The following is a 13,397-nucleotide window of genomic DNA, read 5'->3' on the forward strand; positions in this document are numbered from 1 at the left end:
TGTCTTTGTGTCTTCTGCCTTCAGCATCTCGGGACATACTCCACCATCGCCAGGTGCCTTCCCATTCTTCAGCTTGTGGATGGCCTGCTTGACCTCCTCCACAGTGATGTCGTCGCAGTTGATGTCAATGTCCTTCTCTGCTTCAGGAATGTCAGCGACTACTGGTAGTTCTGGGCGATTCAGTATGGACTCAAAGTGTTGCTTCCATCTCTTCAGCTACTCCTGCTCCACTGTCACATGAGTTCCATCTGTACCTCTCACTGGAAGGTCGTGGTGCAGGCCTTAGTCGCCCTTCAGCTTCTTGGTGTTCTGGTACACCATCTTCATGTCTTTCTGCTCTGCTGCTGCCACCGCCTCCTTTGCCAGTCTCTCTGTGTATTCTCTCCTGTCTCTCCTTGCTGATTTCTTCACCTCCTTGTCTTTTCCTCTATATTCCTTCGCAATTCTCTCTTTCAGTCTTGGTGACTTGGAGTCCAAAAGTCTCTTCTTAATCTGTCTTCTCTCTTCTATGCGAGTCCACGTCTCGCCTGATATCCACTCTGTCTTCTTACTATTCTTATAACCTAAAACTACTTCCCCTGCTTCCTTGATTACTCTGTTCAAATTTTCGATGGTCAGCACTGTCTCATCTTCTAGAACACTAAACCTATTCTTTAGGGCCAGCCTAAACTCTTCCTTCACTTTTGGATCTTTTAGCTTGGCCACATCGAAGCGCTGACTCCTGGAGACACCTATCCTAACTTTCCTAAGTTTCAAAGTTACCTTCGCCACCAGAAGAATATGGTCGCTGCCGATGTCAGCGTGCCGCATCACTCGCACGTCCTGCAGGGAGTGTTTCCATCGGCCGTTCATGATGATGTGGTCGATCTGGTTCTGAGTTCTGCCGTCTGGTGACGTCCATGTGAGTTTGTGGATGTCCTTGTGCTCGAACAGGGTCCCTCCTATGACCAAGTCATTCTCTTCACAAAAGTTGACCAGTCTTTCCCCGTTGTCGGCCATCACACCTACTCCATGGCGCCCAATGGTCCTCTATCTGTCTTTATTGTCGCAGCCGACCCTAGCGTTGAAGTCGCCAATTAGCAACAGCATATCACGTCGAGGGATGTCCTCTAAAACGGCTTGAAGAGCGTCGTAAAAGGTGTCTTTGTCCTCTTCTTCCGCGTCGTCTATTGGTGTATATGCCACACCAACAGAAGCTTGGCGTACTTGGAGTTCATCCTGACGTACAGCAGGCGCTCGTTCACTGGCTTCCACTGTAGAACGGTATTGGTCTTGTTCTTACTGATAATGATGGCGACCTCCTCCCGGTGGTCATTATCCTTCCTTCCAGACCAGATGATGACTTCTCCGGAGTTCAACTTCTGCTTGCCGGCTCCAGTCCATCGTGCTTCTGTTACACCCATGAGGATTAAGTTGTAGTGATTCAACTCGCTCACTGATTGTGCCAGTTTTCAATTCTGGTTGAGCCTTCGCACGTTCCAGCATCCAACTCTGATCCATGCTTTTGGCGTCAGGAGTTCCGCTATCGGGATGGGGACGTCATTGCGGTTTTGTTCTCCATCCGTCATAGAACCAGTTGCCTAGTCTACTTCGCTCCCATCGCCGGTTGTCGTTTGTTCCATTGTTGTCGTTTCGGTAACAATAGTTGTTTTAACCGGGTGGGGTTGCCAGCCCCACTCCCAACCCTCCTACGTTTTCAGCCGGGCATGGGACCGTCCTTGGCGGTAACAAATTATATTACCTTGTGGATAATAAACTAGAAGCTTCTTAATGTTTACTACATAAAATTTCATTTATTATTAGAACATAAAATGTGAATATAATGTCCTTGACTCAGGGTAAAATAACAATCTTAATAGATAAACCATATTCAAAGGGAAACTATTTAGCTATGTATCAGTCGTTTACAGATAATTTAAAAAAATGATGATTGAGGTCAAGTAGAGCATTAGCTTGATTTTTGACAAGGTAAAGTCCACCATTCAATGCTTGATTATAAATAGAATATAAAGAATCGAAGAAAATTTACAGAGAGAGAGAGAGACAGATACAGAGAGAGAGGCAGAGAGAGAGACAGGGAAAGACAACGAGAGACAGAGAGATAGTGTGTGTGTGTGTGTGTCTGTGAAAGAGAGAGAGAGGTTGGATCCCTAGCCGTCTATTTATTTCTTAACTTAAGGGTATGATGTGACCTTTGGAGCTGTTATTAAAGATATGGATATATTAGTGAGTGTGGTCTTTCCGGCTTTTGTTGTTATTGAAACTGATGTTAAGCATGTACACCTAATGTAGTCACTGCACAGTATGTTGCCAGTGAAATACCAATAGTTGGCTAGGAAGCAGAGCTAGCTACTTACAGCAGTAGTCAAGGCTCAAAGTAGGTAGAATATCTTAAAAACTGATTGAATGACAAATACTTTGAATAGCATCTAACTGTTAAGTACAAAATGGTTTTCAAAATTATCACCCAGGAAAATGGCTCGTTTTTGTACTTTGAGCACCACTTTTTCTTAGTAATGGCAATTGGACATGAAAAGTTAATGTATAAATTTGGGGGTAGGTGCTTCAACGTTTTAATCTTTGATTTTCCATTGATTTATAAGATCAAGTGAATTATATTATGTGTTGCTTTACTATACCTATCCAAAAATATGAACTGCATTGACTCAACTCATGTATTGTATTATTTATGAATGTTTATATTAGGCAGGTGTATGCATCATTAAATTTGTGCATAAAAGCTGTCCTCTGCCCCCTTTGTTCTTTTCGGTTGTCATTTAAGGGAAAATACTCTTGAATTGGTTCCCAGTCTGGATGTGAGCATTGATGTCCCGTTGCTTAATAGTCAAGTGTGATTACGTTCACGTATTTATAGATTTATATACATAATGATGTCGCTGTATACTTCCGGTTCTTGGTAACGACGTATGTACGCAAGTGTTCACTTGTAGAAAAAACAATAGGCACAATTACACGAGATTACAACTTCATGAATATGTTGTGTCGGACGTTGAAGAATCACAATAAGATGTAATGCATGTCATGAAAGAATTGCCAAGACACTGTCTTAGAATGCTGGTAAGGATAAGGAAAAGGTTTATTTATTCATTGTTATCCTGGGAGTCTGCGATTATGTCTGACTTAGGCCTTAGGCGATCTCTATAGTACTGTGCAATACAGGTGGGTGGGTAGTCCTACCTGTAAGACCCGACGCTGATATTTATGTTGTGGGCACCTCAACAAAAACAAAATGTGCTATGTCTTACATGTAGGACTTGTGGGTGGGAAGTGACTTTGATTACGTAATGCGTATTCATTCAGAAAAGCATCATGTGACACGTTAGCAGAAAGTATTTTAAAGTAATAACGAACAAAGACAATACTAATAAATAATAATAATAATAATAATAATAATAATAATAATAGTTTTATATATGTTTGTCGACACACTTTAAAGTTGTGTATGGCGATGAGGTATTGGGCTGGCACGATTTGCCAAAATATACCCAAATACACCAAAATACTGCCCAAATACACCCAAATACTGCCCAAATATACCAAAATACTGTTCAGAGACAAGCAACTCATACATTTACTACTAAGAAAATAATTAAATTCATTGTCAAGTTAAATTCTGGGTCAAAAATAAATACTTTAAATTACTAAAGCAATTAGAAATTCGTTGTACGAAACGTTTCGTACACCTCCAATTACCATTTGCTCGGAAATTGTCGACATAGTCCGGGATGCCATATATATGTCCCTAATTTGCATACTTAATACTTAGATAACTATATTCTACAATAATGTTAATTTTTATTTGTGGACACACCTTCAACATTTAGATATAATTAGCTATTGGCATCGAGTGTGTACCCTCCCCCATGGCTCCTTGTTCGAAACATTCAAAGACTTATGTGTTCCTGTTCCAACTCTCTGATATTTTTGTGTTGTTTTTTCTTAAAATGTTTCGCTATGTATATGCTATGATGTTTTATCTGCTATATAGTTTCTGTGTCTGGACTGGCCTTTGTGTGGTCAAATTTTTTCTTTTACTTGCTTGATGTTTATTTCTGCTAAAAAAATATAGACTCTGACCACACACACACACACACACACACACACACACACACACACACATACATATATATATATATATATATATATATATATATATATATATATATATATATATATATATATATATATATACATACATACATGTGCAAAACTTTTTACCTTTGGCTTAAATCCTTGGATGCATGCTGAATTGGATTTTTCCCCAGCATTTTTCTATATACATATGATATAGAAAAATGGTAAGGAAAAAATCCATTTCAGCACCAATGTTGATATAGTTAACGAATCTATTTATAACTTGGCGTCTGATCGTTTCCAACTGATTCTTTGACTTTACTGTCTCATTACTGTCTCATTTCCATGTTATATTTAGACCATCTGTAAGAAACATTAGTGTTAGTTACAAGCAATCAAATGCAAGGTATATAATCATTAAGTTTTATCACCTCCTCTCTTATTCGAAACAATGCTTAAATACTGCACATTTATGTTTTCTTTATTCTGTATTGGTGATTTGTAAATGAATCATGGCTAATTTCAGTAAAAAAACACGGAGCCGGGTTTCCATATGGTGGATACAAATCAAATTGTTCAAGTGACTGTGTTAAATGTTCATTGTGTAAGAACTGGTATCATAACAAATGCCAAGAAATTTCAAACGATGAATTGAAAATGTGGGGAAATATTGATTTGGAATACGTGTGCGTTTCGTGTCGTACATTGGATGGTAAAGAGCTTGACTACCTGATGGCCATGCATCGTCTGCAGAATGTAAGTATTGGCATTTACTTTAAAATTTGTAATAATTAAATTACTTAGGTTAGAACACGCAAAGACAACTTTCTTTTCGCTATGCATTTTTTGTATAGATCCCTAATTATGTGTGTAATTATCATGCAAAATCATGGATTATCATCCGATTAAATGACCATTGTATCTTAGAAAAAATGCAGCCTGTGCACAATTTTATTAATTTAATTTGTCTAATGTTTCTATTTCTTAAATTAAACTAAATGTGTGATATACTTATGATACAAGCTGATCACACGACATTGCAAATCAATCGCACCAGTTGAAGTTTATAGCATGATGAAATGTATAGTCTTCATATCAGATGAGGCATACATTTATTCACTTGTGTATATTGTTATAGCACTTTCTGTGATAATACCGTTTGAACATTATTGTAATACTATACTTTTACATTGCCCATTTTTTTTCAATGTCTATTGCCACTCACCGTTGTATTAAGTTAGTGTTATTATTTAAAAAGCGTCTTTTGTCAAACAAAAATTGGATAGGATTGTACTGAACTACTTTCTATAGTATATCTTGTTAAGAATTTGCTACACATTTGTCTACATGTGACTGGGTAACTGGGCCCTGCTTTTTATGTTCAACAATTTTTAATTTAATACCTATCGGTTTTACATGAATGAAAGTGCTAAAGGTTTCCCAGTGCATATTATTTAGTTATTAATACATGAATCCACAATTTGAGATGTGTAGTATAAAGAGATAACAAATTAATAAATTGATACAGAATATCAAAACTATTTTAATACATGCATTTATATTTTTTTTCCTTTAAAATTTATACATAGAACTAACATGAAAAAGATAAAGAAATAAAAAAATATAATAGTTTAGTTTTTTTTGCATCTAAATACGATACATATACAATATATATACAAATCAGTACACAAATGTGCGATGCTAGTCCCAGGAATTTTAGAGTCAACATCGTTGATTTCCAACGAGTATATTGGTTTGGCTTTCTCGCAAGATGATTTTGACAAACAACAACAGGGGACCACTATACATTTTTGTATATTTGTTGTAAATCATTTTAACACTCTTTGTAGCGCCGCAATGGTAATTGATGTAACGCGTGTATACTCGGCTACTTGTGGTTGTAACATGCAATAACATGTGTGAATCGGAATACAGCAGCAGTTCACTACCCTAGAGGCATGTTCGATATGGGTTGTAAAGAACCACTGACTTGGATAAATTTGATAGCAATTGATAAGTTTCTAATCACTTTAAAGCCAGCTGTGCCAAAAAATATTTGTACAGATGCAAAAAAAAAATATTTGTATATTTTATTAATTTTCGCTTGCGAATTTAAATATTTTTATATACAGGCTACGTTCATCTAACCATGCCGTTTTGTGATGGTACCACGTATTTCTAGGCTAAAACTATTGATGTGAAGCGGAGATTTCAAGCTATTCAACATTCTATAATATGTGTAGGTATCTTATTGAGTACCTCTTCAGTTATCTGTCCGTGCGCATAACGCCAGCTCATAGAACGCTACCGATCTTCATATCCTTGATACATGCGTCTACCCAGCCGTTTTGGGATGATACAACATATCTCGATGCTATTCGCATTTCATGCATATTACTAATGTCTGAACAAACTCAAAATCTGCATTAAGTCCAGTATGTATCGACTATTTTAATGCGGTTTTCTTTTCTCACTAGGCGGCGGCATCACAGAACATGGATAAACTAAAAGAGGCTGTTCAGTGAGAGCTAATGTTCAAAGTGAAATTACAAATTTTTGAAGAGCCAACGTCTTATTTGCCAGACGTTGATCCAGTCGCTGCTGAGGTGATGGACAATTATGTCGACCACATAAATGGAATCCCCCTGACGACAAGCGCTGATGGAGACTGCCTCTTCCATGCCGTCTCTATCTTGCTTTGTGGTAACGAAACCATGTCAGTGAAACTAAGGTACCACACGTGTATAAAACTTCTTACAATCGGGGAACAATATATGCTGCATCCACAGAGACCTCATATACAACTGCTTTCTAGCAGTTACGCACAGTCTTGTCTGGACTCTGCCGTCATCGGAAAAATCTCCAATGCATGGACAATTATAGCTTTGGCAGATGCTGTTAACATGAAAATAAGAGTGATATACTCATATGCAAACGGGACAAATGATATCGCCTACAAAACTTTGAACACCGAATTCAAACCATCTGGAAATTTTGAGAACACACGGCAGCTAGCAATCCTTTGGTATAAGAGTGGAGATGTACCAACACCAGGACCGGGAAAGTGGTATGCCGTCAGTCACTTCGCAGCTGTTATTCATGCGTTACATATGATAGCGTATCCATCAACGGATGACAATACTGTTGAATATGGTATTAGCCACAAATGCAGACTTTCATCTTCCAGTTCAGTGGCATCAACAGGGAGTCTACACCCCAAAAGGTGTTGCTCTAATGTATCATTAATATCACTGGAAGGTGAAATTTCGTCATCGAACAACTTAGATAATCTTCAAGATTTAACTGATATCTTTTACCAAAGAAAAAGAACAGTCCCTTGCCATTGTACCACTGAGTATTGAGCGCCAACAAGCTAAGGAAAATCCAGGAAACAGGTTCTTGGAAAATGACGAACTATTTAAAACGCTTTTAAGTGAAGATGCACCTGCAGAAAGAGCACCTTTGGGACACAAAAGCAATGTTCACGTTGTAGTGAGGCATCAACAAAATGAAGGGGGAAAACGGAACGACTTTCCCGATGACTGTGGGCCATGGGACTCTAACTCGGGCATCACTGAAAAACCAGGTATTCTTTGTAACTAAGGAAAACAAATTAAAAAATATTTTCAAGAAAAATGGTCAGTTTTGCCTGAAAAAGATCGTGAAAAAAACAAACATATGTTTCAATTGATCCAAAACCCACAGATATATTAACTTTTCATCGCTACTACACTAAGCTAAAAGACGATCAGAGCTACAGGAAGAGAGTAACTGAATCACCAATCGTACTCAAGAACTGATCCATGTATCCTCCAAATGGCATACGAAAAAGTGGGGAGGAAGTAGGCAACGGAAGTGGTAAGCAAGATGGCTGATGATGACAGTTTCATGGCCCCTAAATCAGGTCACCAACTCCACAGAGAAAACACAAAGAAAATACCTCTGAGGGTGCCTGAAAACAATATTGCGGACGAGATATTGACAATACTTGGAGAGCTACACGACAACCCTTTCGTCCAGGTTGTTACTATTACGAAAGGCAAACAACCAATTATAATTATGTACACTGACGATCAGATGTTAGACTTTAAAAAAAACTGTATGGGGGAGGAAGGCAGTGTGATCGGCATCGACGTAATGTTTAATCTTGGTAAAGTGTTTGTAACAACAATGTGTTATAAAAACAGAAGCATAGTTAGCAGAAAATCTATGCAATATCCAATTTTTCTAGGACCTCTTTGTCTTCACTGGGATGGTGAGCAGTGTACTTATCACCATTTTTCCCATGTTAGAGAAAAACTAGACTCACAAAATTTCACATTTGGCACAGATGATGAGAAAGCAATACGAAATTCTTTAACAAACAATTTTCCCAAAGCAAATTACCTGCTGTGTACAAAACATCTGAAGGATAACATTAGGCATTTTCTTCAAAAAACTGGTTCTGTTGAAAAATAGAGGGAGAAAATTATAAATATAATATTCAATGAAGACAAAGACGGATTAGTTTTTAGCAAAGACAACCTGGAGTTTTCAAAGCGAGAAGACAACCTCTCTGTCTATTTCGATAAATATCCGAGATTTAAAACTTACTATGAAACACATTTTAAAGGTAAAATTTTAAAACATGTTTACCAACCATTAAAAGCAAATATCATTTCTAAGTTATGGGCCAATAACAATGCAGAGTCCCCAGACAATCACTTAAAACAAGCCACTGATTGGAAACAGCTAAAGCTCCCAGAACTTGTAGACAGATTATCTTCCGTTAAAAAAACGCAGATCATAGACCTACATTGAGCTTTGTAAGGTGCTGCCAACTACAGGCTATTTGGTCAGTCTTTTCTTTTGGACAAACAAGCCTGGCACTCAAAAAAGTGTAACGGAGAAAGAAAAAAAAAAATCAAGAAATTTCTTGCTGCTCCAATCGCCACAGTAGCTGAGTCCAGTTATGTCCATTCATCAGATGGAACATACAAGTGCAAGTGACCGAAACAAACTGCCGGACGAAAACCGGGACAACGGAAAATACCAAGAGCTGAACGGGCAACAGATATAAAGCACCGTTAATAAACATTTTGTAACATGCACATGTACATAATTAATTAATGCATTGTGAAATAAATTATATAAGGTTGTAACGGCTCTTATTGCTAGTTGTATGACAGATACATCTGTATTTAGGAAATAACTCCTATTTTAATGTATTTTCGTCACTTTAATAAAAGATAAAAATAACATTATTTTAATTCTGATTTGACTTTACACTTACACCCGTATATGAATATAGTCACCTTTAAAGCGCCAAAAGTTACCAAAAAGGCGCAATACAGTATTGTGCCTTTCACAATAAAATTGCTTATCCATTGCGACAGAGAACTCAAACAAACCAAGGTTGATGTCATTAATTCAGCCCATGACTGTCAATTATCAGATCATTATTTAAATTGTCGGAGATTGCATTAAATAGAACGAAACTGCCGAACGACCTCAGCAGCGGAAAATACAACTTGAATTAATGCTAATAAAGAAATAGTTATCAGGCCAATGAAAATAAAGACGGAAGTTTTGAGATAGAATAGAAACATCCGAGTACATTTATTTATATTTATATATATATTTGAGAGCATTTTGATGGTATCGGCATGTTTTAGTAGCATTTAAATATATATTTTTGGGAGGTCTTCATAAGTATTTGGGGATATATATATATATATATATATATATATATATATATATATATATATATATATATATATATATATATATATATATATATATATATATTGATCATCAGAGTATATATCTTTTCTAAGAGAAATAAAGAGCAAATTACCAAAAAAAACAAAATTTGACCACACAATAGCTAATTGCATCTAAATGTCGAAGGTGCAATCCAGAACTTAACTTTGCAATGAATTTAAAATCGCTTTAGTTGTAAATGTATCATGTGCTTGTTTCTGGACAGTATTTGGCAGTATTTGGGTATGTTTGAGTGTATTTGGGCAGTATTTGAGTATATTTGGGTAAATCGTGCCGCCGGTGGTATTGTAGTCATGAAACAAAAATGTCAATACTCATTGACACTTATCAGTAAACACTTCTTAATTTATTTTGTAATATGTTGTTCTACATGACTGTATCGTTGTGAATGTGTGCTGCTAAAGCAGAAGAGAAAAGTTTGCTATCTGAGCTTACAAAATAAACAATTTACTCTCTTCAGACATCAAACACATTAAATGTCGTTCATACTAACAGTTGGCCTTTGACGGAAATGCATTATACATTTAATATTGTAATTTTCAAATATATATTTGATAAAGATAAACATATTAGTTGACATTTTAAACAAATTGACATACTTTTCATGCATGGTAAGGAGTGCAGGTTACATGCTTAAGAAAAACAACACTGTACATTTATAAACCGAATATAGGTAAAGAATTTCAAACTATTATTGTAGAGTTAAAACTGGCGCAGTTCCTTTCAGCATTATATAAATTCACAGGGAGTGGTATTCTGCTAACGAACTAATGAAATTACTAATTTAGAATCCAGTCTAAACTCTTTTCAACTACAGCCAACATTACATGGGGCAATGATAGCTTTTATAATGGACGGATGACATAAAATGTGCCATTTAATAAACTGTATTACTGGACCCAGACCAGTAGAGATGAAAATTTGTAACAAACCTATTATAATCATCTTTAAATTGGAAATTGTATTAGCGTCATAATAGCAAATTTGGTTTTATAGGCTGCATACAATTACATATAAAATGTTCAAGTTATTCCAATTAACTGATTATTGCGTGGTAACCCTTATGGCATGCTGTATTGATATAAAATGAAGAAAAAAAATATATTTGATTTTATTGAAATATAGTCACAATAGATAGCAAGGCTTATGAATGGACAGTCTGATAAACAGAGGTGAAATCAATGCTTTTACACTATTTCATAATGTGTGTGGATGCTTAATGTAAATAAATAAAATATTGTTGGAATTAAATATTGCAAAATTTCCAAGATTGAAGTAATTGTATAAAATTATTTTCACCATTTTGTTCTTGAGATTTAGTTTATGCTATACATCCAGTCTGTATTACACTGTTATAATATACTGTAGTTGCATCTCAAAATCTTCAGACGCCTTATTCATAGATAAAAGTTAAAAATGGATTAAAACATGTTTAATCATTAAATCCTGACACTTCCGATAATGTTTTCTTTGCCAAATATTATTGTTAGTTTTTCTTCCGTAATTACCATATATTTTTCCCCCTACTATAGTACACATTTATGTCCACACTCAGGGTTCAAGCTAGACTTGAAATTTAGGGAGAAGTGACTTCTCCTTTTGGACAGAACAGAAGTTGGAGCGATGCAAGTAATGTATATATATATATATATATATATATATATATATATATATATATATATATATATATATATATATATATATATATATATATATATATATGTGTTTGTGTGTGTGTGTGTGTTACTGTTATTTTAATTTTAAATATGTCCTCTGTTTCGTAGTATGCATTTGACGTTAGTTTTGAGCAATACGTTACTTTTAAGTTGAAAAATAGCTGTTGTATAATTAATATCAACACATATATTGTATGTATAAAAATTATTAAATTCATGCACATTGTATTCCTGCTTTCATATTTTTATTCGTCCAAATCAACTGTACTGTATGTTACATTTGGCATTATCGTTAAGGAAAAGTCCCAACACAAAGAAACGTTAGAGATGTTTGATATTACATGATATAACTTGGTAGAAATGTAGATTTACGAAGAATCAGCTCCTGCCAGATGTTAGCTAGTCCAGAACTAGACTGGCGAGTTTGTATGCATTGTTTCATTTCATCTCTTTCGTTAATTTTGTCCATTCCATACTAGTCTGACAGAGTAGTTGCAAGCAAAATTCATAAATATCACTCTTCCCTCACCTTTTTCTAGCAAAAGAGGTGGTGGTAGTTTTTGGGTAGTTGCTATGTCAATGCACATCTGGTATTGTTTTCCTATGTCTTTACTGAAGTTTTGTATTACACTTTCTTTTCAACTATCATTTGAGAACCATTTAAGATTGGGGGTGAAACATGGTTCTGCTCTGAATCATTACTTAAAGATCTCAAGACCACGTTTGGGGTCATACCTTCATTGTCTAGGTAACACTTTAGCTTTCATTAACATTTGAGATTTAAGATAAATGGATGAAGCTGTATCTATGTGTTGTTTTGTATGTTTAATTTATATTGTGTGTTCAACTTTTGATGTTGATTGTAAGTTGTAAACAATGTGTTAGTAAGACGTGACTTCTTCTTTAGAACAGAACAGACGTGGGAGCGATGCAATTAATGTAATGTAATATATATATATATATATATATATATATATATATATATATATATGTGTGTGTGTGTGTGTGTGTGCGTGTGTGTGTGTTTACTTTTATTTTCATTTTGAATATGTTCTGTTTCTCAGCATGCATTTGACATTAGTTTTGAGTAATACGTTATTTTTAAGTTGAAAAATATGTGTTGTATATTTATGTATGTATAAAAATTATTAAATTCATACACATTGTATTAATACTTTTATATTTGTATTCATCCAAATCAAGTGTACCTATGTTACATTTGGCATCACGTTAAGGAAAAGTCGCAACACAAAGAAACGTTAGAGTTGTTTGATATTAAGGGATATAACTTGATTCACATGTACATGTATGCATTGTTTCATTTCTTCTCTTTTGTTGCTTTTTTTGTCCGTTCTCCACAAGTCTGACAAACTATTTGGGAGCAAAATTCATAAATGTCACTCTTCCCTCACCCTTTTCTAGCAAAAGAGGTGGTGGTTGCTATGCCAGTGCACATGGGGGATTGTTTTCCTATGTCTATACTGAAGTTTTGTATTACAGTTTCTTTTGAGGTATCATACTTGTATGTTTGTATTCATCCCAATCAACTGTATTGTATAATGTTACTATTCGCATTATCATTAAGGAAAAGTCCCAACACAAAGAAACGTTAGAGCTGTTTGATATTAAGGGATATAACTTGGCTCACATGTACAGTTACGAAGTATCAGCTCCTGCCAGACATGTTAACTAGTCCAGAACTAGATTGACGAGTTTGTATATATTGTTTCTTTTCTTCTCTTTCGTTAATTTTGTCCATTCTATACTAGTCGGACAGAGTAGTTGCAAGCAAAGTTCATAAATGTCACTGTTCCTTCACCCTTGGCTAGCAAAAGAGGTGGTGGAAGTTTTTGGGTGGTTGCT

At 35.5% G+C, this 13,397-nt stretch overlaps 1 protein-coding gene across 1 annotated transcript; it reads right to left on the reverse strand.

Annotated features, from left to right (window-relative positions):
• Positions 1-282: 282 nt before the first annotated feature.
• On the reverse strand, positions 283-999 carry LOC149773314 (uncharacterized). Its single transcript, XM_089946474.1, has one exon. It carries the CDS (start codon positions 997-999, stop codon positions 283-285), a length of 717 nt encoding a protein of 238 aa, XP_089802600.1.
• Between the last annotated feature and the right edge of the window lie 12,398 nt (positions 1,000-13,397).

Source organism: Sinohyriopsis cumingii, unplaced genomic scaffold (genome assembly GCF_028554795.1).
Source record: "Sinohyriopsis cumingii isolate HCF-2022 unplaced genomic scaffold, ASM2855479v2 utg000695l, whole genome shotgun sequence".
NCBI classification, from domain to species: domain Eukaryota; kingdom Metazoa; phylum Mollusca; class Bivalvia; order Unionida; family Unionidae; genus Sinohyriopsis; species Sinohyriopsis cumingii.